This window comes from Dendropsophus ebraccatus, chromosome 7 (genome assembly GCF_027789765.1).
Source record: "Dendropsophus ebraccatus isolate aDenEbr1 chromosome 7, aDenEbr1.pat, whole genome shotgun sequence".
NCBI lineage: Eukaryota > Metazoa > Chordata > Amphibia > Anura > Hylidae > Dendropsophus > Dendropsophus ebraccatus.
In genome coordinates, this window is record NC_091460.1 from 59,857,436 (window position 1) to 59,882,530 (window position 25,095).

Consider the following 25,095-nt stretch of genomic DNA (forward strand, 5'->3'; position numbering starts at 1 on the left):
GGAACCTGTTAACATGAGCCAACTCGGAAGGAAGGTGTGAGAAGGGAGGAGGGAGATCAGAACAGAGACGGAGTGAACAGCTCACACAGTTTTCTGTGTCTTCAGCAAAAAGCAGCAGGTTCATAACTGCGGGAAGGTAACTGAAAAGATAATAATGAGTATGGAACAAATTGTTATTCAGCAGAGATGAGATAATTCAACATGTATTTTACCTGACCGGAGTACCCCTTTAGTGTTTGATTTGAATCTATATTTGAAGCTCTATGTGCATCATTAGGATACAGAAAAAGCTACCAATAAATTTACAGAGATAGTAGAAAAATGGATATATAAACTCTAATACATTAATTCCTCTTACACATAAGGCCTTATCACTGTTACAAATTGTGTCCAGGCTAATATACACTGCATTAAAGTGGACCTAGGAACTATTGCAGATGATACTAAACTGGATAAAGTAATCAGCACAGAGGAGGAAAATATCATATTACAGAGGGATTTGGAGAAGCTGGAGGCTTGGGCGGTTAAATAGCTAATGAAGTTTAATGTAGATAAATGTGAGGTTATGCATTTGGGCCATAGAAATAATAAGTACCCTGGGGGTATTGGTGGACAGTAAACTCATCATTAGTGATCAGTGCCAGGCAGCAGCTGCCAAGGCTAATAAAATAATTGGATGCCTTAAAAGAGGCATAGATGCTAAAGATGAGATCATAGTTTTGCCTCTTTATAAACCACTGGTCAGACCACATATGGAATACTGTGTACAGTTTTGTGCACCAGTATATAAGAAGGACACAGCTGAACTGGAGCGGGTGCAGAGGAGGGCCACAAAGGTCATTAGGGGAATGGGTGGGTTACAGTACCAGGACAGATTATCAAGCTTGATAAAAAGAAGAAAGCGGGCACCGGCACCTCGTGTGATACCTCAATACACCAAGGATAAGGATTATGTGAGAAGGTGCTTACCTGGATGCCACTTGGGCTTTCTGCATATCACCCCTCAACAGGGTACAAATCCGAATCCAGGGTCTTGTTTGGTGACAGTCCACTGTATAGGGGCCTACTACCTCTAGGGACTGCTAAGCTGACTGTACCAAAAACACAGGATACTCGCAAAATAATGGGGCCCGTGGAGAGAATAAGTGAATAAAATAAAAAGGAATTGAGGTACTCACGGTCAGCGCTGTCCACATAGAGAAGTGGCCGAAAGCTTAAATAAATGAATTTAATATAGTGAAAAATATATTTAATATAGCACAAATATGACGCGTTTCGAAGACATACGTCCTCTTCATCAGATAAAACAAAGTGCATATGCACTGCTATCCTATGTTATGCACTTTGTTTTATCTGATGAAGAGGACGTATGTCTTCGAAACGCGTCATATTTGTGCTATATTAAATATATTTTTCACTATATTACTATACTATATATTCACAGCTTATGGCCTTTATCGCGGACTTATGGCACTCATGTTCTTATGTGATACCTTCTGTTATGCTTTTGTATCCCCATTGTCATTTTTCAGTTTGTATTTCTTTATTTACACAAAAAATTATTTTAATAAAATAAGAGTTAAAATAAAATAAACTGATTTTCTAATCAATGGCTACAGTATGGCTCGTCTGACAGGTACTTAGTATTGCTAGGGCTCGTCTGACAGATACTTAGTATTGCTATGGTTCTTCTGATAGATACTTAGTATTGCTATGGGTCTTCTGACAGATAGTTAGTATTGCTATGGCTCTTCTGACAGATACTTAGTATTGCTATGGTTCTTCTGACAGATACTTAGTATTGCTAGGGCTCTTCTGACAGATACTTAGTATTGCTAGGGCTCTTCTGACAGATACTTAGTATTGCTATGGTTCTTCTGACAGATACTTAGTATTGCTATGGTTCTTCTGACAGATACTTAGTATTGCTATGGTTCTTCTGACAGATACTTAGTATTGCTATGGCTCTTCTGACAGATACTTAGTATTGCTATGGCTCTTCTGACAAATACTTAGTATTGCTAGGGCTCTTCTGACAGATACTTAGTATTGCTATGGCTCTTCTGACAGATACTTAGTATTGCTATGGCTCGTCTGACAGATACTTAGTATTGCTATGGCTCTTCTGACAGATACCTAGTATTGCTAGGGCTCTTCTGACAGATACTTAGTATTACTAGGGCTCTTCTGACAGATACTTAGTATTACTAGGGCTCTATTGACAGATACTTAGTATTGCTATGGCTCTTCTGACAGATACTTAGTATTGCTATGGTTCTTCTGACAGATACTTAGTATTGCTAGGGCTCGTCTGACAAATACTTAGTATTGCTATGGCTCTTCTGACAGATACTTAGTATTGCTATGGCTCGTCTGACAGATACTTAGTATTGCTATGGTTCTTCTGACAGATACTTAGTATTGCTATGGTTCTTCTGACAGATACTTAGTATTGCTATGGTTCTTCTGACAGATACTTAGTATTGCTATGGCTCTTCTGACAGATACTTAGTATAAGTCAGACAATTACTTCACATGATGCCACTGGCCTGATGATGCCCTATATCCTGCCACTGTGGCGGGCATGTAGTATGAAATGACCCCCATAATATGAGCAGCAGAGGCAGATGTCGAGCAGGGTATCCCTTACCCCAGCAGAGGATCTAATACACTACATATAGATACAACCTGATGTATATGGGCAGTATAACAGTGGCTCCTAGTTCTGGGGGTGCAGCATGGTCATAGTGCTCCCCATTGGCTGAGCCCTGCAGGGGGGCACATGTACACAGCAGCCTGGCTATGATGAATGAGCCCAGAACATGTCACTACCTGCACATCTTACTATAACAACCATAGCATATCCCATGTATCCCACACTGCAGCTGTCAGGCCCCAGCTGTCACTATTACCGCCCCATGCAGCATCTATGCAGTGTGCACAGCACCTGGACCTGTCTAACCCCTTACCTGTCACTCCATTGGCAGCTGACAGCCGAGGCTACACCGCTGAGAGACAGACGGGCTGCCTGCCGTGTGGCCTCACACAAAACTGCGGCAGAAAGCGAGCTAAAACTACATTTCCCGGGATGCAATGCGCAGCCGGCGCCGCTACTCCATTAGAATACAAAATGTGTCTGGACTACAGTGACCGGCATGCATTGCTCCGAGCATTTGGCGATGACGTGTCACTCTTCCATTGACAGACGGTGGCTAGTGCGGCTCCCATCGTGCACCGGGGCGGCGTGTGGACAACTTGAGTCTTGTCTGCTGCAAATCTCATGGCGGCGGCGACAGTAAGTACAAGGTTGAGTCTAAATCCAAGTGGGCTAAAGGACCTGGTCCCTCTGCCCACTTGGAAATAGCTGACTCTAATGTGAAAATGCTAAATCCAAGTGGGCAGAGGGACCAGGTCCTTTAGCCCACTTGGATTTAGCATTCTCACATAGTATAAGCTATTTCCAAGTGGGTAGAGGGACCTTAGCATACCCGCATAGTATAAGCTATTTCCAAGTGGGTAGAGGGACAAGGTCCTTTAGCCCACTTGGATTTAGCACACCCACATAGTATACGCTATTTCCAAGTGGGCAGAGGGACCTTAGCATACCCGCATAGTATAAGCTATTTCCAAGTGGGTAGAGGGACCTTAGCATACCCACATAGTATAAGCTATTTCCAAGTGGGCAGAGGGACCTTAGCATACCCACATAGTATAAGCTATTTCCAAGTGGGCAGAGGGACCTTAGCATTACCACATAGTATACGCTATTTCCAAGTGGGCAGAGGGACCTTAGCATACCCGCATAGTATAAGCTATTTCCAAGTGGGTAGAGGGACCTTAGCATACCCACATAGTATAAGCTATTTCCAAGTGGGCAGAGGGACCTTAGCATTACCACATAGTATAAGCTATTTCCAAGTGGGTAGAGGGACCTTAGCATTACCACATAGTATAAGCTATTTCCAAGTGGGCAGAGGGACCTTAGCATTACCACATAGTATAAGCTATTTCCAAGTGGGTAGAGGGACCTTAGCATTACCACATAGTATAAGCTATTTCCAAGTGGGTAGAGGGACCTTAGCATACCCGCATAGTATAAGCTATTTCCAAGTGGGCAGAGGGACCTTAGCATACCCACATAGTATAAGCTATTTCCAAGTGGGCAGAGGGACCTTAGCATTACCACATAGTATACGCTATTTCCAAGTGGGCAGAGGGACCTTAGCATACCCGCATAGTATAAGCTATTTCCAAGTGGGTAGAGGGACCAGGTCCTTTAGCCCACTTGGATTTAGCATTCTCACATAGTATAAGCTATTTCCAAGTGGGCAGAGGGACCTTAGCATACCCGCATAGTATAAGCTATTTCCAAGTGGGTAGAGGGACAAGGTCCTTTAGCCCACTTGGATTTAGCACACCCACATAGTATAAGCTATTTCCAAGTGGGTAGAGGGACCTTAGCATTACCACATAGTATACGCTATTTCCAAGTGGGCAGAGGGACCTTAGCATACCCGCATAGTATAAGCTATTTCCAAGTGGGTAGAGGGACCTTAGCATACCCACATAGTATACGCTATTTCCAAGTGGGCAGAGGGACCTTAGCATACCCGCATAGTATAAGCTATTTCCAAGTGGGTAGAGGGACCTTAGCATACCCACATAGTATACGCTATTTCCAAGTGGGCAGAGGGACCTTAGCATACCCGCATAGTATAAGCTATTTCCAAGTGGGTAGAGGGACCTTAGCATACCCGCATAGTATAAGCTATTTCCAAGTGGGCAGAGGGACCTTAGCATACCCACATAGTATACGCTATTTCCAAGTGGGTAGAGGGACCTTAGCATACCCGCATAGTATAAGCTATTTCCAAGTGGGTAGAGGGACCTTAGCATACCCACATAGTATAAGCTATTTCCAAGTGGGTAGAGGGACCTTAGAATACCCACATAATATAAGCTACTTTGTAGTGGGTAGAGGGACCAGGTCCTTTAGCCCACTTGGATTTAGCATACCCACATAGTATAAGCTATTTCCAAGTGGGTAAAGGGCCCTTAGCATACCCGCATAGTATAAGCTATTTCCAAGTGGGTAGAGGGACCTTAGCATACCCACATAGTATAAGCTATTTCCAAGTGGGTAGAGGGACCTTAGCATTACCACATAGTATAAGCTATTTCCAAGTGGGTAGAGGGACAAGGTCCTTTAGCCCACTTGGATTTAGCATACCCACATAGGATAAGTTATTTCCAAGTGGGTAGAGGGACCTTAGCATACCCACATAGTATAAGCTACTTTGTAGTGGGTAGAGGGACAAGGTCCTTTAGCCCACTTGGATTTAGCATTCTCACATAGTATAAGCTATTTCCAAGTGGGTAGAGGGACCTTAGAATACCCACATAGTATAAGCTACTTTGTAGTGGGCAGAGGGACCAGGTCCTTTAGCCCACTTGGATTTAGCATACCCGCATAGTATAAGCTATTTCCAAGTGGGCAGAGGGACCTTATCATACCCATAATACATTAAGCTACTTTCTAGCAGATAGAGGGACCAGGTCCTTTAACCCACTTGAATTTAGCATGAAATCCGTACCCTGTCCATTCCCTCACTTGAAAATAGCTTACTCAATGTGAGCATGCTAAATCCAAGTGAATCTACGTACCTGGTACACTGAGTAAGCCATTTCCAAGTGAGGGGGATGGACAGGGTACATAGATCCACTTTCCAAGAGAGCAGATGTACCTGGTACGTAGATCCACTTGTATTTAGCATTCTCACACTGAATAAGCTATTTCCAAGTGAATCTACGTACCCTGTCCATCCCCTCACTTGGAAATAGCTTACTTAGTGTGAGAATGCTAAATCCAAGTGGATCTATGTACCTGGTACTTCTGCTCTCTTGTAAAGTGGATCTATGTACCAGGTACGTAGATCCACTTGGAAATAGCTTATTCAGTGTGAGAATGCTAAATATAAGTGGATCTATGTACCCAGTAGATACACTTTCCAAGAGAGCAGATGTATTATGTACATAGATCCACTTGGATTTAGCATACTCACACTGAATAAGCTATTTCCAAGTGGATCTACGTACCTGGTACATCTGATTTCTTGGGAAGCGGATTTATATACCTTGTCCATCCCTTACTTGGAAATAGCTTATTCAGTGTGAGGATGCTAAATCCAAGTGATTAAATGTACCTGGTACATACAGTAGATCCACTTTCCAAGACAGCAGATGTACCAAGTACGTAGATTCACTTGGATTTAGCATCCTCACACTGGGTAAGCTATTTCCAAGTGGATCTATGTACCCAGTACATCTGCTCTCTTGGAAAGTGGATCTGTGTACCCTGTCCATTCCCTCACTTGGAAATAGCTTACCCAGTGTGAGGATGCTAAATCCAAGTGGATCTATGTACCTGGTACATCTGCTCTCTTATATCTATTTACCTGGTACATCTGCTCTCTTATATCTATGTACCTGGTACATCTGCTCTCTTATATCTATTTACCTGGTACATCTGCTCTCTTATATCTATGTACCTGGTACATCTGCTCTCTTATATCTATGTACCCAGTACTTCTGCTCTCTTATAACGTGGATCTATGTACCTGGTACAGCACCTTATAACAGGTGTAATGACTGGGCCTGTACAACACCTTATAGCGGGTGTAATGACTGGGCCTGTACAGCACCTTATAGCGGGTGTAATGACGGCCTGTACAGCACCTTATAACAGGTGTAATGACTGGGCCTGTACAACACCTTATAGCGGGTGTAATGACTGGGCCTGTACAGCACCTTATAGCGGGTGTAATGACGGCCTGTACAGCAACTTATAGCAGGTGTAATGACTGGGCCTGTACAGCACCTTATAGCGGGTGTAATGACTGGGCCTGTACAGTACCCTATAGCGGGTGTAATGACTGGGCCTGTACAGCACCTTATAGCGGGTGTAATGACTGGGCCTGTACAGCACCTTATAGCGGGTGTAATGACTGGGCCTGTACAGCACCTTATAGCGGGTGTAATGACTGGGCCTGTACAGCACCCTATAGCAGGTGTAATGACTGGGCCTGTACAGCACCTTATAGCAGGTGTAATGACTGGGCCTGTACAGTATCCTATAGCAGGTGTAATGACTGAGCCTGTAAAGCACCTTATAGCGGGTGTAATGACTGGGCCTGTACAGCACCTTATAGCGGGTGAAATGACTGGGCCTGTACAGCACCTTATAGCGGGTGTAATGACTGGGCCTGTACAGGACCCTATAGCGGGTGTAATGACTGGGCCTGTACAGCACCTTATAGCGGGTGTAATGACTGGGCCTGTACAGTATCCTATAGCGGGTGTAATGACTGGGCCTGTACAGCACCTTATAGCGGGTGTAATGACTGGGCCTGTACAGGACCCTATAGCGGGTGTAATGACTGGGCCTGTACAGGACCCTATAGCGGGTGTAATGACTGGGCCTGTACAGGACCTTATAGCGGTGTAATGACTGGGCCTGTACAGTATCCTATAGCGGGTGTAATGACTAGGCCCGTGTGTAAGGATTGGTATAGATGTTATTTTGGATATGTTATCTGATCCATGTCTTCTAATGTTCCTTGCATTTACCATAATTCATCCATTCTATGTTCTTTCAGCTACTACTATGCTGTAGTTAGGTGGCTGCTGTTTATGGAAATGGAGGGACCCTACACACCTTTTTTTTTTTAAATTAAAATGAAAAGTGAAGGGGCCCCTCCCATTTCCATGACCAGCCAGGTTAAAAAAAAAAAAAAAGCAGCAACCTAGTTGTACCAGGGTGGGAATGTGCATCTATTTTGGCCCTTCCCACCCTAATAACACCAGCCTGCCACCATCCAGTCCAGGAACACCTTATCTTATTCTGTGGGACTAGTGGCACCCGATTCTTCACAGGACCAGGTACTGGCGATGGCTTCCACTACTAAGCCTGTAAAGTAGGACCAAAAAAAATAAAATCTCTATTTTTAAATTTTTTGGGGGAAGATTCTCGCTTTTTCTCCTTGCAGCGTCAGATACTATTTTAATGACGTGAGAAAGTAACAGTGCTCCCCGTGTCCCCATGTAGTAGACAAGCCTCCTTTGTGCCTTATATCGTATAGGAGATCTTGTTTGTGCCTCCATCAAGGTAGGGTGTAGTAGTGGAGGTATAGTGGTAAGGGGTGTAGTAGTACAGGAACAGATGAGGGGTGCAGTAGTAGTAATAATACAGGAACAGATGAGGGGTGCAGTAGTAGTAATAATACAGGAACAGATGAGGGGTGTAATAGTAGTACAGGAACAGATGAGGGGTGTAGTAGTAATAATACAGGAACAGATGAGGGGTGTAATAGTAGTACAGGTATAGATGAGGGGTGTAGTAGTAGTAATAATACAGGAACAGATGAGGGGTGTAATAGTAGTACAGGTATAGATGAGGGGTGTAGTAGTAGTAATAATACAGGAACAGATGAGGGGTGTAATAGTAGTACAGGTATAGATGAGGGGTGTAGTAGCAGTAATAATACAGGAACAGATGAGGGGTGTAATAGTAGTACAGGTATAGATGAGGGGTGTAGTAGTAGTAATAATACAGGAACAGATGAGGGGTGTAATAGTAGTACAGGTATAGATGAGGGGTGTAGTAGTAGTAATAATACAGGAACAGATGAGGGGTGTAATAGTAGTACAGGTATAGATGAGGGGTGTAGTAGTAGTAATAATACAGGAACAGATGAGGGGTGTAATAGTAGTACAGGTATAGATGAGGGGTGTAGTAATAGTAGTACAGGTATAGATGAGGGGTGCAGTAGTAGTAATAATACAGGAACAGATGAGGGGTGTAATAGTAGTACAGGTATAGATGAGGGGTGCAGTAGTAGCAGTAATAATACAGGAACAGATGAGGGGTGTAATAGTAGTACAGGTATAGATGAGGGGTGTAGTAGTAGCAGTAATAATACAGGAACAGATGAGGGGTGTAATAGTAGTACAGGTATAGATGAGGGGTGCAGTAGTAGCAGTAATAATACAGGAACAGATGAGGGGTGTAATAGTAGTACAGGTATAGATGAGGGGTGTAGTAATAGTAGTACAGGTATAGATGAGGGGTGCAGTAGTAGTAATAATACAGGAACAGATGAGGGGTGTAATAGTAGTACAGGTATAGATGAGGGGTGCAGTAGTAGCAGTAATAATACAGGAACAGATGAGGGGTGTAATAGTAGTACAGGTATAGATGAGGGGTGTAGTAGTAGCAGTAATAATACAGGAACAGATGAGGGGTGTAATAGTAGTACAGGTATAGATGAGGGGTGCAGTAGTAGCAGTAATAATACAGGAACAGATGAGGGGTGTAATAGTAGTACAGGTATAGATGAGGGGTGCAGTAGTAGTAATAATACAGGAACAGATGAGGGGTGTAATAGTAGTACAGGAACAGATGAGGGGTGTAGTAGTAGTAATAATACAGGAACAGATGAGGGGTGTAGTAGTAGTAATAATACAGGAACAGATGAGGGGTGTAGTAGTAGTAATAATACAGGAACAGATGAGGGGTGTAATAGTAGTACAGGTATAGATGAGGGGTGTAGTAGTAGTAATAATACAGGAACAGATGAGGGGTGTAATAGTAGTACAGGTATAGATGAGGGGTGTAGTAGTAGTAATAATACAGGAACAGATGAGGGGTGTAATAGTAGTACAGGTATAGATGAGGGGTGTAGTAGTAGTAATAATACAGGAACAGATGAGGGGTGTAATAGTAGTACAGGTATAGATGAGGGGTGTAGTAGTAGTACAGGTATAGATGAGGGGCTGGTGCGTAACTAGGAGTCAGTCATGATATCCCATAGCAAACAACTTCATGGGGCCCCATGAAACCTTGATAAGGGGCAGACTGGGGGAGGAGAGCACACACCTGGTTTACTCCTCCTCTCACTCCGGGCACGCACGTTCCCCTCCCAGGCAAATATGGAGGCCCCAGGCTCTGGAGCAGGCCACAGGATAGGGTCACTGCGGTTACTGGAAGTGTACAGCAGGAGCGGGGGCGCAGTGCATACCCCGATCCTGTACAGCTCCAGTAATCACAGCGACGCTACCATCTCTGCCCCAGTCACCCTATCCTGCAGTACCTGAGGCCGCCTCTTCCAGAGACTGGGGGCGTGTGCGGCTGGGAGTGCGTATACTCATCCCGCTATGGGGGCAGGTCAACAGGAGGGACAGAGGACACTGCTGGGCGCTCTCCCTCCCCAGGCTCTGCTTCAGCAGCTGAACCCGCCAACAACGCTCCTCCGTCCAATGATTTTTTTTTTTTTTTTTTTGAAGATCAGTTTAAAAAAAATTAATTAAAAATCAAATCAATTATCAAATTTTGGGTGAATTAATTTGATTTATCGCCCAGCCCTACTGTAAAGTAAACACAAAAAGACAAGCCACAAGTTAAAAATATGTTTTATGCAAATAAAAACACGATGAGCATTTTATTAAACCAAAACATCGATCTAGTCCATGGAATACGGAATGCTCTGGATAAAGAGATCTGAAAAAACAAAAAGGAGAGAAAGATACTAGTCTACTACTCCCCCAATACTGCTTTACTACTCCCCACAGTACTCTACTACAATCTCAATACTGCTCTACTACTCCTCCCAACACTGCTCTACTATTCCCCCAATACTAGTCTACTACTCCCCCCAATACTAGTCTACTACTCCCCCCAATACTAGTCTACTACTCCCCCCAATACTAGTCTACTACTCCCCCCAATACTAGTCTACTACTCCCCCCAATACTAGTCTACTACTCCCCCCAATACTAGTCTACTACTCCCCCCAATACTAGTCTACTACTCCCCCCAATACTAGTCTACTACTCCCCCAATACTGCTCTACTACTCCTCCCAATACTAGTCTACTACTCCCCCAATACTGCTCTACTACTCCCCAATACTGCTCTACTACTCCTCCCAATACTAGTCTACTACTCCCCCAATACTGCTCTACTACTCCCCAATACTGCTCTACTACTCCTCCCAATACTAGTCTACTACTCCCCCAATACTGCTCTACTACTCCTCCCAATACTAGTCTACTACTCCCCCAATACTGCTCTACTACTCCTCCCAATACTAGTCTACTACTCCCCCCAATACTAGTCTACTACTCCTCCCAATACTAGTCTACTACTCCCCCCAATACTAGTCTACTACTCCTCCCAATACTAGTCTACTACTCCCCCCAATACTAGTCTACTACTCCCCCCAATACTAGTCTACTACTCCTCCCAATACTAGTCTACTACTCCCCCCAATACTAGTCTACTACTCCCCCCAATACTAGTCTACTACTCCCCCAATACTAGTCTACTACTCCTCCCAATACTAGTCTACTACTCCCCCCAATACTAGTCTACTACTCCCCCCAATACTAGTCTACTACTCCCCCCAATACTGCTCTACTACTCCCCCAATACTGCTCTACTACTCCTCCCAATACTAGTCTACTACTCCTCCCAATACTAGTCTACTACTCCCCCCAATACTAGTCTACTACTCCTCCCAATACTAGTCTACTACTCCCCCCAATACTAGTCTACTACTCCTCCCAATACTAGTCTACTACTCCCCCCAATACTAGTCTACTACTCCTCCCAATACTAGTCTACTACTCCCCCCAATACTAGTCTACTACTCCCCCCAATACTAGTCTACTACTCCTCCCAATACTGCTCTACTACTCCCCCCAATACTGCTCTACTACTCCCCCCAATACTAGTCTACTACTCCCCCAATACTAGTCTACTACTCCCCCCAATACTAGTCTACTACTCCCCCAATACTGCTCTACTACTCCCCCCAATACTGCTCTACTCCCCCCAATACTAGTCTACTACTCCCCCAATACTGCTCTACTACTCCCCCAATACTAGTCTACTACTCCCCCCAATACTAGTCTACTACTCCCCCAATACTAGGCTACTACTCCCCCAATACTGCTCTACTACTCCTCCCAATACTAGTCTACTCCCCCCAATACTGGTCTACTACTCCCCCCAATACTGCTCTACTACTCCCCCAATACTAGGCTACTACTCCCCCCCCAATACTGCTCTACTACTCCCCCCAATACTAGGCTACTACTCCCCCCAATACTGCTCTACTACTCCCCCAATACTAGTCTACTACTCCCCCAATACTGCTCTACTCCTCCTCCCAATACTAGTCTACTACTCCCCCAATACTGCTCTACTACTCCCCCCAATACTAGTCTACTACTCCCCCAATACTGCTCTACTACTCCCCCAATACTGCCCTACTACTCCTCCCAATACTAGTCTACTACTCCCCCCAATACTAGTCTACTACTCCCCCCAATACTAGTCTACTACTCCCCCAATACTGCTCTACTACTCCCCCAATACTGCCCTACTACTCCTCCCAATACTAGTCTACTACTCCCCCCAATACTAGTCTACTACTCCCCCCAATACTAGGCTACTACTCCCCCCAATACTAGTCTACTACTCCCCCCAATACTAGTCTACTACTCCCCCCAATACTAGTCTACTACTCCCCCAATACTAGTCTACTACTCCCCCCAATACTAGTCTACTACTCCTCCCAATACTAGTCTACTACTCCCCCAATACTGCTCTACTACTCCCCCAATACTAGTCTACTACTCCCCCCAATACTAGTCTACTACTCCCCCCAATACTGCTCTACTACTCCCCCAATACTAGTCTACTACTCCCCCCCCAATACTAGTCTACTACTCCCCCCCTAATACTAGTCTACTACTCCCCCAATACTAGTCTACTACTCCCCCAATACTAGTCTACTACTCCCCCAATACTAGTCTACTACTCCCCCCAATACTAGTCTACTACTCCTCCCAATACTGCTCTACTACTACCAACCCAATACTGCTCTACTACTACCAACCCAATACTGCTCTACTACTACCAACCCAATACTAGTCTACTACTCCCCCCAATACTAGTCTACTGCTTGCACTGCCATTGCTGCTACTATTACCCACACACACACACACACACACACACACACACTCCTGATATCACAACTACTACAGCCCTTATCTTCTAGTCTAGTTATCTACAAGTCCCCTTGAAACCATACCCCCCCCTTGGAGCCATATGTTTTAGGGGCCTCCCCTCTGTGCCCCCAATGAGTTTTAGGGTCCCCCTATACCCCCAATCAGTTTTAGCCCCACCCCCTCTGTGCCCCCAGTTTTAGCCCCCACCCCTCTGTGACCCCAATCAGTTTTAGCCCCCTCCCTATGCCCCCAATCAGTTTTAGCCCACCTTTGTGTCCCTAATCAGTTTTAGCCCCCAATAAGTTTTAGCCCCCCGTGCCCTCAGTTTTAGCCCCCCAATCAAATTTATGCCCTCCTCTGTTCCAGATATATGCTCCTCTGTGCCCCCAATTAGTTTTAGGCCTTCCTCTGTGTCCCCCAATCAGACTTGTGCCCTCCTTTGTGCCGCAATTAGTTTTTTTATGCACACACACCCTCTATGTGACCCCCAATCAGTTTTAGGCTTTCCTCTGTACACCCCAGTCAGTTTTAGCCCCCCCAATCACTTTTAGCCCCCCCCCCAGATATATGCCCCTCTGTGCCCCCAATTAGTGGTTTTATGCCCCCCCTCCTGTGCCCCCAATCAGATTTATGCCCTCCTCTGTGCCAGATATATTTTATTGGCCCCTGTGTCCCCAATTAGTTAAAAAAAAACAAAAACAAACTTCAACTCACCTGTCACCTGTTCCCTGGCAGCATTCTGGTGGCAGCGCGTGTCTCCTCCCCCGGCACCTCCTTCATCCTCTCCGCTCTCCTCTCCCGACACCTCCTTCGTCCTCTGCACGCTCTCCTCTCCTGGCACCTCCTTCATCCTCTGCGCGTCTCCTCTCCTGGCACCTCCTTCATCCTCTGCGCGTCTCCTCTCCTGGCACCTCCTTCGTCCTCTGCACACTCTCCTCCTTCTCCTTTCGGTGCAGGCAGCGTTGGACAAGGACATGGCCTGTGCCAAAAGATGAAGGGAGAACGAGGAGAGCGCATCAGCTCATTCAGGAGAACTGGAGAGCGATAGGAGGTGGTGAGGGGGCATCCAGGCCTAGTCGTCTAATGTGGCCCCTATAGCTATGACACTGGCTCTCACAGATGGTGACTGCAGAACGCTCCCACACACCCCTGACCCTGCAGACCGTCGCATAACACCATTCCTACAGACCCCTGACCCTGCAGACCATAGCATAACACCATTCCTACAGACCCCTGACCCTGCAGACCATAGCATAACACCATTCCTACAGACCCCTGACCCTGCAGACCGTCGCATAACACCATTCCTACAGACACCTGACCCTGCAGACCGTCGCATAACACCATTCCTACAGACCCCTAACCCTTCATAACAATGCAGCCACAGACCCCCTGACCCTCCATAACATCCCATAACAGTGCAGCCACGGACCCCCTGACCCTCCATAACAGTGCAGCCACAGACCCCCTGACCCTCCATAACATCCCATAACAGTGCAGCCACGGACCCCCTGACCCTCCATAACATCCCATAACAGTGCAGCCACAGACCCCCTGACCCTCCATAACATCCCATAACAGTGCAGACACAGACCCCCTGACCCTCCAGAACATCCCATAACAGTGCAGCCACAGACCCCCTGACCCTCCAGAACATCCCATAACAGTGCAGCCACAGACCCCCTGACCCTCCAGAACATCCCATAACAGTGCAGCCACAGACCCCCTGACCCTCCATAACATCCCATAACAGTGCAGCCACAGACCCCCTGACCCTCCATAACATCCCATAACAGTGCAGCCACAGACCCCCTGACCCTCCATAACAGTGCAGCCACAGACCCCCTGACCCTCCATAACAGTGCAGCCACAGACCCCCTGACCCTCCATAACAGTGCAGCCACAGACCCCCTTGACCCTCTATAACAGTGCAGCCACAGACCCCCTGACCCTCCATAACAGTGCAGCCACAGACCCCCTGACCCTCCATAACAGTGCAGCCACAGACCCCCTGACCCTCCATAACATCCCATAACAGTGCAGCCACAGACCCCCTGACCCTCCATAACATCCCATAACAGTGCAGCCACATACCCCCTGACCCTCCATAACAGTGCAGCCACAGACCCCCTGACCCTCCATAACAGTGCAGACACAGACCCCCTGACCCTCCATAACAGTGCATCCACAGACACTCTGACCCTCCATAACAGAGCAGCCACAGACCCCCTGACCCTCCATAACAGTGCATCCACAGACCCCCTGACCCTCCATAACATCCCATAACAGTGCAGCCACATACCCCCTGACCCTCCATAACAGTGCAGCCAAAGACCCCCTGACCCTCCATAACAGTGCAGCCACAGACCCCCTGACCCTCCATAACAGTGCAGCCACAGACCCCCTGACCCTCCATAACATCCCATAACAGTGCAGCCACAGACTCCCTGACCCTCCATAACATCCCATAACAGTGCAGCCACAGACCCCCTGACCCTCCATAACATCCCATAACAGTGCAGCCACAGACCCCCTGACCCTCCATAACAGTGCAGCCACAGACCCCCTGACCCTCCATAACAGTGCAGCCACAGACCCCCTGACCCTCCATAACAGTGCAGCCACAGACCCCCTGACCCTCCATAACAGTGCAGCCACAGACCCCCTTGACCCTCTATAACAGTGCAGCCACAGACCCCCTGACCCTCCATAACAGTGCAGCCACAGACCCCCTGACCCTCCATAACAGTGCAGCCACAGACCCCCTGACCCTCCATAACATCCCATAACAGTGCAGCCACAGACCCCCTGACCCTCCATAACATCCCATAACAGTGCAGCCACATACCCCCTGACCCTCCATAACAGTGCAGCCACAGACCCCCTGACCCTCCATAACAGTGCATCCACAGACCCCCTGACCCTCCATAACATCCCATAACAGTGCAGCCACATACCCCCTGACCCTCCATAACAGTGCAGCCACAGACCCCCTGACCCTCCATAACAGTGCAGCCACAGACCCCCTGACCCTCCATAACAGTGCATCCACAGACACTCTGACCCTCCATAACATCCCACAACAGTGCAGCCAGAGACCCCCTGACCCTCCATAACAGTGCAGCCACAGACCCCCTGACCCTCCATAACAGTGCATCCACAGACCCCCTGACCCTCCATAACATCCCATAACAGTGCAGCCACATACCCCCTGACCCTCCATAACAGTGCAGCCACAGACCCCCTGACCCTCCATAACAGTGCAGCCACAGACCCCCTGACCCTCCATAACAGTGCATCCACAGACACTCTGACCCTCCATAACATCCCACAACAGTGCAGCCAGAGGGTGCTTACCTCATGTGTATCATATTTCACTGCACAGAAACTGAAAACACCTCGTAAACAGCCCCATAGTGTGATAACACAACAGCCAGACTGACAGGATCCTCTGTGGTGAGAAGAAAGCCCGGGAACTTACGGCAGACTGAGATTAGCTCCTCCCACACAGGAGTCTGGTCACATGGGCATGATGACATCACAGGGCCTTTAGCCCACTTGGAAATAGCATCTACCGTAAGTACAATGCTGGGCGGTGATGGAGCTCCAGCTGGAGGTGAACTGGTGCGTTACTGCAGCGTATCTGCACATAGTGTGTATAGTGGGTTATGCCCAATGTATAGTAGCCCACAGTCCCGGTCTTACGGACACTGACCCTATTTTGGAGAGACAGTCCCGGCAAAGATTGTCCCGGGAAGCCCCGCCCCCAATGCCTTGAACTATAAGCACAGCTAATAAGCGCTTGTAGTTACATTTTAACCATAAGTATGCATGAGGGGTGCTTATAGTTATAAGGAAACTGACAGTATGGATGTGCATATATCTGTGCAGCCAGTATCCCATTGCCGATCACATGAGCATTGCATACTTGCCTTCCCGGCTCCTGTACGAGCAGTGCATACTTGCCTTCCCCACTGCTGTATGAGCTGTGCACACTTGCCTTCCCCACTGCTGTATGAGCTGTGCACACTTGCCTTCCCTGCTGCTGTATGAGCAGTGCATACTTGCCTTCCCCGCTGCTGTATGAGCAGTGCATACTTGCCTTCCCCGCTGCTGTATAAGCAGTGCATACTTGCATTCCCGGCTGCTGTATGAGCAGTGCATAATTGCCTTCCCGGGTGCTGTATGAGCAGTGCATACTTGCCTTCCCGGCTGCTGTATGAGCAGTGCATAATTGCCTTCCCGGGTGCTGTATGAGCAGTGCATACTTGCCTTCCCCGCTGCTGTATGAGCAGTGCACACTTGCCTTCCCCACTGCTGTATGAGCAGTGCACACTTGCCTTCCCGGCTGCTGTATGAGCAATGCATACTTGCCTTCCCTGCTGCTGTATGAGCAGTGCATACTTGCCTTCCCTGCTGCTGTATGAGCAGTGCATACTTGCCTTCCCGGCTGCTGTATGAGCAGTGCACACTTGCCTTCCCGGCTGCTGTATGAGCAGTGCATACTTGCCTTCCCCGCTGCTTTATGAGCAGTGCATACTTGCCTTCCCCGCTGCTGTATGAGCTGTGCACACTTGCCTTCCCCGCTGCTGTATGAGCAGTGCACACTTGCCTTCCCAGCTGCAGTATGAGCAGTGCATACTTGCCTTCCCGGCTGCTGTATGAGCAATGCATACTTGCCTTCCCGGCTGCTGTATGAGCAATGCATACTTGCCTTCCCGGCTGCTGTATGAGCAGTGCATACTTGCCTTCCCTGCTGCTGTATGAGCAGTGCATACTTGCCTTCCCGGCTGCTGTATGAGCAGTGCATACTTGCCTTCCCCGCTGCTGTATGAGCAGTGCATACTTGCCTTCCCCGCTGCTGTATGAGCAGTGCATACTTGCCTTCCCCGCTGCTGTATGAGCAGTGCATACTTGCCTTCCCCGCTGCTGTATGAGCAGTGCATACTTGCCTTCCCCGCTGCTGTATGAGCAGTGCATACTTGCCTTCCCCGCTGCTGTATGAGCAGTGCATACTTGCCTTCCCCGCTGCTGTATAAGCAGTGCATACTTGCATTCCCGGCTGCTGTATGAGCAGTGCATAATTGCCTTCCCGGGTGCTGTATGAGCAGTGCATACTTGCCTTCCCGGCTGCTGTATGAGCAGTGCAGACTTGCCTTCCCCGCTGCTGTATGAGCAGTGCATACTTGCCTTCCCGGCTCCTGTATGAGCAGTGCATACTTGCCTTCCCTGCTGCTGTATGAGCAGTGCATACTTGCCTTCCCCGTTGCTGTATGAGCACTGCATACTTGTGTGTGTGACGCTGTCTGGATCTGCCCCGCTCTCTGATGATGCTGCATCTTCAGGCCACCGCACATGAGGGAGGCACATGTGTATAAAACACATCTTTACACTGTACCTTATGTAAACCAAGATCTCCATTCTCCTGTACTACTCTGTGAAAAGCTTTATTTATACTTAATCTGAGGGTCTAGGGTTTTACAGATTTGCAAATTGCTTATGTTTAAAAAATGTAAGTCTTCTAGTACTTATCAGCTGCTGTATGTCCTGCGGGAAGTGGTGTATCTCTGCTGCCACCTCTGTCGGTATGGTGTCAGTACAGTAGCGCAAACATTTAAACTATTTTGGTACTCCCGGCATCATTCTGCCGACCTTTCTTAGATTGTTCTTGTGATTAGTGGGGGCCTGAACACTCCGATGGATGTGGAGATGTGTGGTAACCTATGCGGTTGCATTAGCTGTAGATCTTTTCTGGACCAATATATTGCTTGGCTGAAGTGATGTGGAGTTACCATTAGGTGTCTGACAAGTTTCCTAATAATGTCTTTCATTCATACAGCTACTCATCAGAACAAGCGCTGTGGAGGAGAAATCATTGTCTGCAAATGTACCCAAAGTCCCAGCAGCCTGGAATCTGCACCTTATATACCATACACAGCAACTTGTAGTCTGCTGAAGAAGTGCAAGGATAACAGGTCAGTGGATGTAGATCATGCTTTATTATGGGATTGCAGTGTAGACTAGACTTACATCCTGTGCAGATAGCAAATGAGATCCCAGATTTCTTCCATACATAGTAAACCCTTTGTGGGAGGAATCATCCAGCCATATAGTAAACTTTCTCTATGTTAGTTACTGTGCTTTGGCTAATAGAGATGGCTTCTTCTCACTATTACACAGCAATAAAGTAAGTGTAAGGATCCTATTACTCCTAATGATTATTGGCTGTATTTGGTCAATTTGTAGCCATTCTCGTTTGGTGTAACAGTGACGGTCGGCTGCACATCGCTACAGGTAATAGGACCGCCCCTGTCTCCTATGGGCCACCAGGACGATCTAAGAATTGCCTGGGCAGCCCCTCCCGCAGCTCTTCGTGGCCCCCCACGCTCGCTGTCTGTGTGTAATAGCACAGGCAGTAAGTGATGAACGAAGAGGAAGCGAGCGCTGACCTGATAGGTAGGTGCTCGCTTCCTTCTCTTAATCATGTTATGTTATATGACCTTATATAAGGAGTTATTTTTGAGCGGTTATCCAGGCTTGGAACCGTATTATACGGCACGATATTGGGAAGGAAGCGAGCACTGACCTGTCAGGTCAGCTCTTGTTTCCGTCTCATTTCCCACTTGCTGCCCGGTCATATTACATGCCCAGACAGCAAGCTTGAGGGCTGCTATGAACTCATGTAGGCGCTGCCCATAGAAGACAGCGGCGGCCTTCTGCTGCCGTTCCTATTACATGGAGCGACGTGCACCAAACAATTATCGTCCGGAATGGCTACAAATTGATCAAATACGGCCTATAATCATTAGGAATAATAGGATCCTTACACTTACTTTATTGCTGTATGATAATGAGAAGAAGCCATCTCTATTAGCCAAAGCACAGTAACTAACATACAGTTAATCGTTTGGTGTAATAGGATTCTGTTCCTATTCTGGGCCCATTCTGGAAGCACAGACGGATGTATGAAAGGAACCATGTGTCTCCGTGATCTTGTAGCTATGTAACAGTGTCAGCAGTTTGGAGCATGAATTGCAGCTGACTAATTCGTTTTCAATACCGGGTTCTTCATCCACAACTGGTCAGCTGGTGTGAACAGAATCTTACACAATAGTGAATTGTGATAAATACTACAGCTGCTGTACTATTCTCTTCTATTTTTTCAGTACCTGTACTGTTTCCATTTTCATTGAAGCAAAGAGATTTCACTCTTTTGTCACAAGGTAGGCTTGTGTTCAGCCTTATGTTTGTTTCTTATTGCAGTATGTCTTTTGTCTTTTTAGCCTTTTACTGGTATAGATGTATATAATATGCCATGTTTACAACAAACTCCCTCTACCTCTTTACTTGTTCAGTATCCATTTTCTTATCGCTGGTGGGTGCGGTTACCTGGTCATAGCATATGGTACACTTAAAGGGATGGTCTGGAAAGTTTGTAAATTACTTCTGTTACTTCCAGTACTTCTTTGTTTGCTGTATGTCCTGCAGGAAGTGGTGTCTGACACAGTGTTATCTGCTGCCACCACCTCTGTCCATGACAGACCAGTAGCAAATCCCTATAGATAACCTTTGCTGCTTTGGACAGTTCTTATCATGGACAGAGGTGGCAACAGAGAGCACTGTGTCAGACTGGAAAGAATACACCACTTCCTGCAGGACATACAGCAGCTCATGAATGCTGAAAGGCTTGAATAGAAGTAAGTTACAAATCGTACACCAGTTGATGTTGATTGAAATTAATAAACATTCCTCTGTAGTACTTGTACCCGACCACATATGCAACATTACTGCTGGCACACTATACATGGTGGAAGAAAACCAGCAAGAAGAGATCCTGTGAATGATGTAGATATGTCATCTCAACAGTGGGGATGGGGTTATTGGAGTATTACTTATTGATGAAAAAAAATTATCTTGCAAAAACTGTTTTTTGGCATAATATGGATGGATTAAACTTGGTATTTTATCCCCAGGTAATCCATAGCAATGTTTGTAATCTCTGTAATATTAAAGAAAATAAAAATGCTATATTTTTTTCTGTACTTGTGTGTAGCTGCCAACGGGGGGCGCTGCTGATCTGCGCGGGCAGGAGGGAGGGCAGCACCGCTGATCTGCAAGGGTGGGAGGGCGGCGGCGCTGATCTGCGAGGGTGGGAGGGCGGCGCTGCTGATCTGCGAGGGTGGGAGGGCGGCGCTGCTGATCTGCGAGGGTGGGAGGGCGGCGCCGCTGATCTGCGAGGGTGGGAGGGCGGCGCCGCTGATCTGCGAGGGTGGGAGGGCGGCGCCGCTGATCTGCGAGGGTGGGAGGCCGGCGCCGCTGATCTGCGAGGGTGGGAGGGCAGTGCCGCCCCCGGGAACCACCCGGAATCTGCGCATTCACTGCTGCATTTCACTTTTTCTTGATGTGTAATCATATTGCCAAAGAACCAATCTCATCAATACCTGTAAATAACACAACGTCCCCGAGAAACCATAACGTTCTGTGATGTATCGACTTCCAGTTGCAATAAAAATTTACTGAGTTGCATCTAAAAAAAATATAAAAAAATAAAAATGTATTATTCCAGAGCACGAAAACATTTTACAGCATTTACAATGTCCTTTTTTTCCCTTGCCTACAGGATGCCAGCCTGCATGGTGAAGGGATGTCCCTCTGGTGGGCGACATCATGAAGAAGGAGTCACCTTGCATGTTTTTCCTAAAAATAAAGAGATGATCAAGTGCTGGCTAGCACAAACTGGACAAAATTTTGGCGATCTCAATGAATTTGCAGAGAAGGTACTTGAAGGAAAGAAATCGGACAAATATCGAATGTGCTCTAAGCATTTCACTCCAGGCTCATACATTGTTGCTGAAGGTTGGAGGAAAGCTTTGAGGAAAGATGCCGTCCCCACCATCTTTGATATAATTCCATCGCCCGCACTCCCAGCCTTCCAAAAGAGATCGTTCAAGAGACAGAGACTTGAAGATTCAGTCACCCCAATGTTAATGACTGTTTATGAAGATCCGGGTCCTTCTTCTGACTTTTGTTACCATTGCGGGCAAAGAATTATGGCTAATACAACAATGAGATCTGTTGGGGTGTTAACCGATTTCTATGTTGGAAGGAAGGATTGCTTCACTCAGACAGACCCCAAAATGGGTTGTAAAAATGTGTCCACAGAAACAAAATTTAAAAAGTATCACAAGAGAGTCCAGTGCAGGATAAAGGTCAATCCTGCAAAGTCTGACTCTTCACCAATACCTCTGGAAAACTCTGTAGATGAAGGATCACCTGTGTTACAGTATGTTGTTCCCTCGGATAATTATCAAGTCTCAGATGCTGAAAGTGAAGTATCAGATGAGAGTGAACCTGAAAACGGAAATGGAAATTCTCCAACACGGGATGTCTTCCAGTCTACACAGGAAACCCCAATGCAGTTTGCTACAGCCTTGTCACTGAATACTGATTTCATAAGTTCCAGTAGAAGACATGAATTTGACTCCACTTTCCTCCCTTTCAAAGAGTTTTCCACAGAGACTGAAGAACTGTACAATCATGATCCAAATCTCACTGAAGTGACCCTAGTGTCTGACTGTTCTAACCACAGGGATCCTGTGAAGGAACATAAATTCATGGTATTTGAAAGCTGCCTGGATGCCCTTATCTATAAAGTACCTTGCCAATATCAAGGGCGGTGTTGGAAACCAATAAGCAAAATAGAGAAGAAAAGTATTGGCTCTTTTATAAGTATATATGTAACCTGTATAGACAGGCACTGTTATTGTTTATGGGAAAGTCAACCCAAAATCGGGCATATGCCAGTAGGAAACCTCCTTCTGTCTTCTGCAATACTGTGCAGTGGATCATCATTTGTGAAAACCCAACACTTATTCAGTTTATTGGGACTATTGAATATTAATAAACTCGCATATTTTAAGAATCAGGTACAATATTTGTTTCCCACCATAAATTGCCATTGGGAGGAAGAACAGAGACGGAACATCCAAATGCTGGCAACAAGTCCTGTATGTTTGGCCGGTGACAGTAAGTGTTATCTCTCCGGTGACAGCGCTCAATACTGTGTGTACACTATGATGGATGTACAATCTAAAAAGATCATTGGTTTTCAGGTTGAACGAGTAAAGGCTGGAGTGCCTTCTTTTGCACTTGAAAAAATCGCCTGCAAAAAAGTCCTATGGAACCTGCTTGGTCAAAAACTGTGCGTGAAAATGGTAAGCACAGGCCGTTGCGTCAGTGTAAGGAAAATGATAAAAGAGGAATTTTCTTCTATCATCCATCAAGTTGATGCTTGGCATCTGGCCAAATCTGTGGGTAACAAAGTTGCACGTGCAAGTCGGAAAAAAAGGTGTTCAGAGTTATCATCTTGGGTAAATCCCGTCAAGTCACACCTTTGGTGGTGTGCTAGTACTTGTGATGAAAAACCAGATGTCTTAGTGCGGAAATGGAATTCTCTGCTGTATCATGTTGTGAACACTCACTCATGGCAAGCAGGGAAAGGATACGAACATTGTCAGCATGACCACCTTCCGGAGGCTGTCTGTCAACGTAGAAAATGGCTTTCTAAGGGTGGTAAAGCCCATAACTCCCTTAAGACTATAGTGCTCAATAAGAGGCTTCAGCAAGACCTCAGACATGTCTCTAATTTCTGCAATAGTGCTGAGCTTGAGGTCTATCATGGTGCTGTTTCAAAATACCGACCGAAAAGCAATCGTTTTTCTGTTGAAGACTTGGTGGCCAGGACCCAGTTAGCTGCGTTGGATCACAACAACAATGTCAAACGTGTACAAACAATGGTTAGACACGCAACAAAGATCTGTGATCCTTTGTTTACACCGAGGCTTTGCAGTGTGGGGAACAATACACGCAAACAGTGGTTCCAGAGAGCACTGTATGAGGCTGGGAACCATGAATTCTTATATGCTATTATGAGAGACGTCCTGGAGTTTGCAAGTGGAAATCGCCGATCAGACTTGCCTGTAATGATAAGAATTTAACTACATTGCAAAGCAATTTCAGTCGGACCTATAAAAACAGAGTATGTTTTGTAAACATTATATTGTTTTATACATTTCCAATACCATGTTTTTAGTTCCTCTATGTGATATGCACTTCATCTTTTTTCCGGTCTTGTGAAGATAACAATTTGTTTTAAACAGACTAGCCTTGTGCTGGTAATTTTTATTTTTTTAGTTTATAGCTTGAGTTGGTTAATATTGTAATTTAACTAATAAACCAAGTTATTATCTGACTTGGCCTTTGCATTATTTTGGAGGGTACTGGTCAACAATTGGACCTCCATATTGTTAGAACAACTACACGTTCATCCAATGTAAATGTTTTGATCGCCTACTATCCGTGGCAGAAAATATGGAATCGCCACATTTATAGAATGCTGACAAAAGGATGAGACAATGATCTGCAGTTCAAAGTGTGCATCTGTTTTTTCATCCATTTTTCCCGTTAAATGGACAGCAAAAACACAGTGTAAACTCAGCCTGACACCCACTATATATAGCACAGGTCCAGCTCCTGAGCCCGCATAATATACAACAACCACCAGGCTGCCATGAAAAGGTATATCAGCGGTTGTTAAGAGGTTAATACTACTTTCTCTATTGTTTACCAAATCTTTAGCTACAAAAGTAAGACAAGTAGAGAGATGGTTTCCTGGGCCCTCTAGCCTTTTTGCGTCAGCCAGAGGTGGTTGGGAAGCCAAAACCAGCTGACGTGGGGGAGTTTTGCTGTTTATGTAGCGTCTGGAGTTAGCTCATGGGGTTGTGTGTTTGGCAAACTGTCATTAAAGTTGAAGGAAATTACACAAAATGCTTCACCTGTTTTTGGCAAAGTGGTTGGAGTGGGTCAAAAAACATCTTTGCAAGATGGGAATACAGCAATAGGCTATGTTCACATGCTGCACAAACAACGGCTGCTCTGCCGTGAATGATCATGTCATTAATTCCGTCCATTAAACAACCGCCGTTCATGGCGGAATGGCTTTTGTTTGTACAGCATGTGAACATAG

At 46.3% G+C, this 25,095-nt stretch overlaps 2 protein-coding genes and 1 long non-coding RNA gene across 5 annotated transcripts in view; 1 reads left to right on the forward strand and 2 right to left on the reverse strand.

The window, feature by feature from the left end:
* NFXL1 (nuclear transcription factor, X-box binding like 1) overlaps nucleotides 1–3,092 on the reverse strand; it is a 75,757-nt gene extending 72,665 nt beyond the window's left edge. For 2 of the 3 annotated variants that reach the window (XM_069977588.1, XM_069977587.1), the window contains exon 1: nucleotides 2,970–3,090. The gene's annotated coding sequence lies outside the window, so the exon portion shown is untranslated. Of the gene's footprint in view, nucleotides 1–2,969 lie in introns of all 3 variants that reach the window. The other variant, XM_069977590.1, reaches the window with a different exon arrangement.
* Nucleotides 3,093–3,220: 128 nt separating this feature from the next.
* LOC138796823 (uncharacterized) lies at nucleotides 3,221–24,828 on the forward strand. Its single transcript, XM_069976526.1, has 4 exons — nucleotides 3,221–3,295; nucleotides 18,910–19,045; nucleotides 20,237–20,293; nucleotides 21,691–24,828. Exon 4 carries the CDS (start codon nucleotides 21,692–21,694, stop codon nucleotides 24,065–24,067), a length of 2,376 nt encoding a protein of 791 aa, XP_069832627.1. The 5' UTR covers nucleotides 3,221–3,295; nucleotides 18,910–19,045; nucleotides 20,237–20,293; nucleotide 21,691; the 3' UTR covers nucleotides 24,068–24,828.
* On the reverse strand, nucleotides 10,452–16,592 carry LOC138796822 (uncharacterized). Its single transcript, XR_011363827.1, has 4 exons — nucleotides 16,428–16,592; nucleotides 13,982–14,049; nucleotides 13,785–13,911; nucleotides 10,452–10,555 (listed from the first exon to the last, which is right to left on the reverse strand). It is a non-coding gene; the product is annotated as an uncharacterized lncRNA (long non-coding RNA).
* Nucleotides 24,829–25,095: the final 267 nt, after the last annotated feature.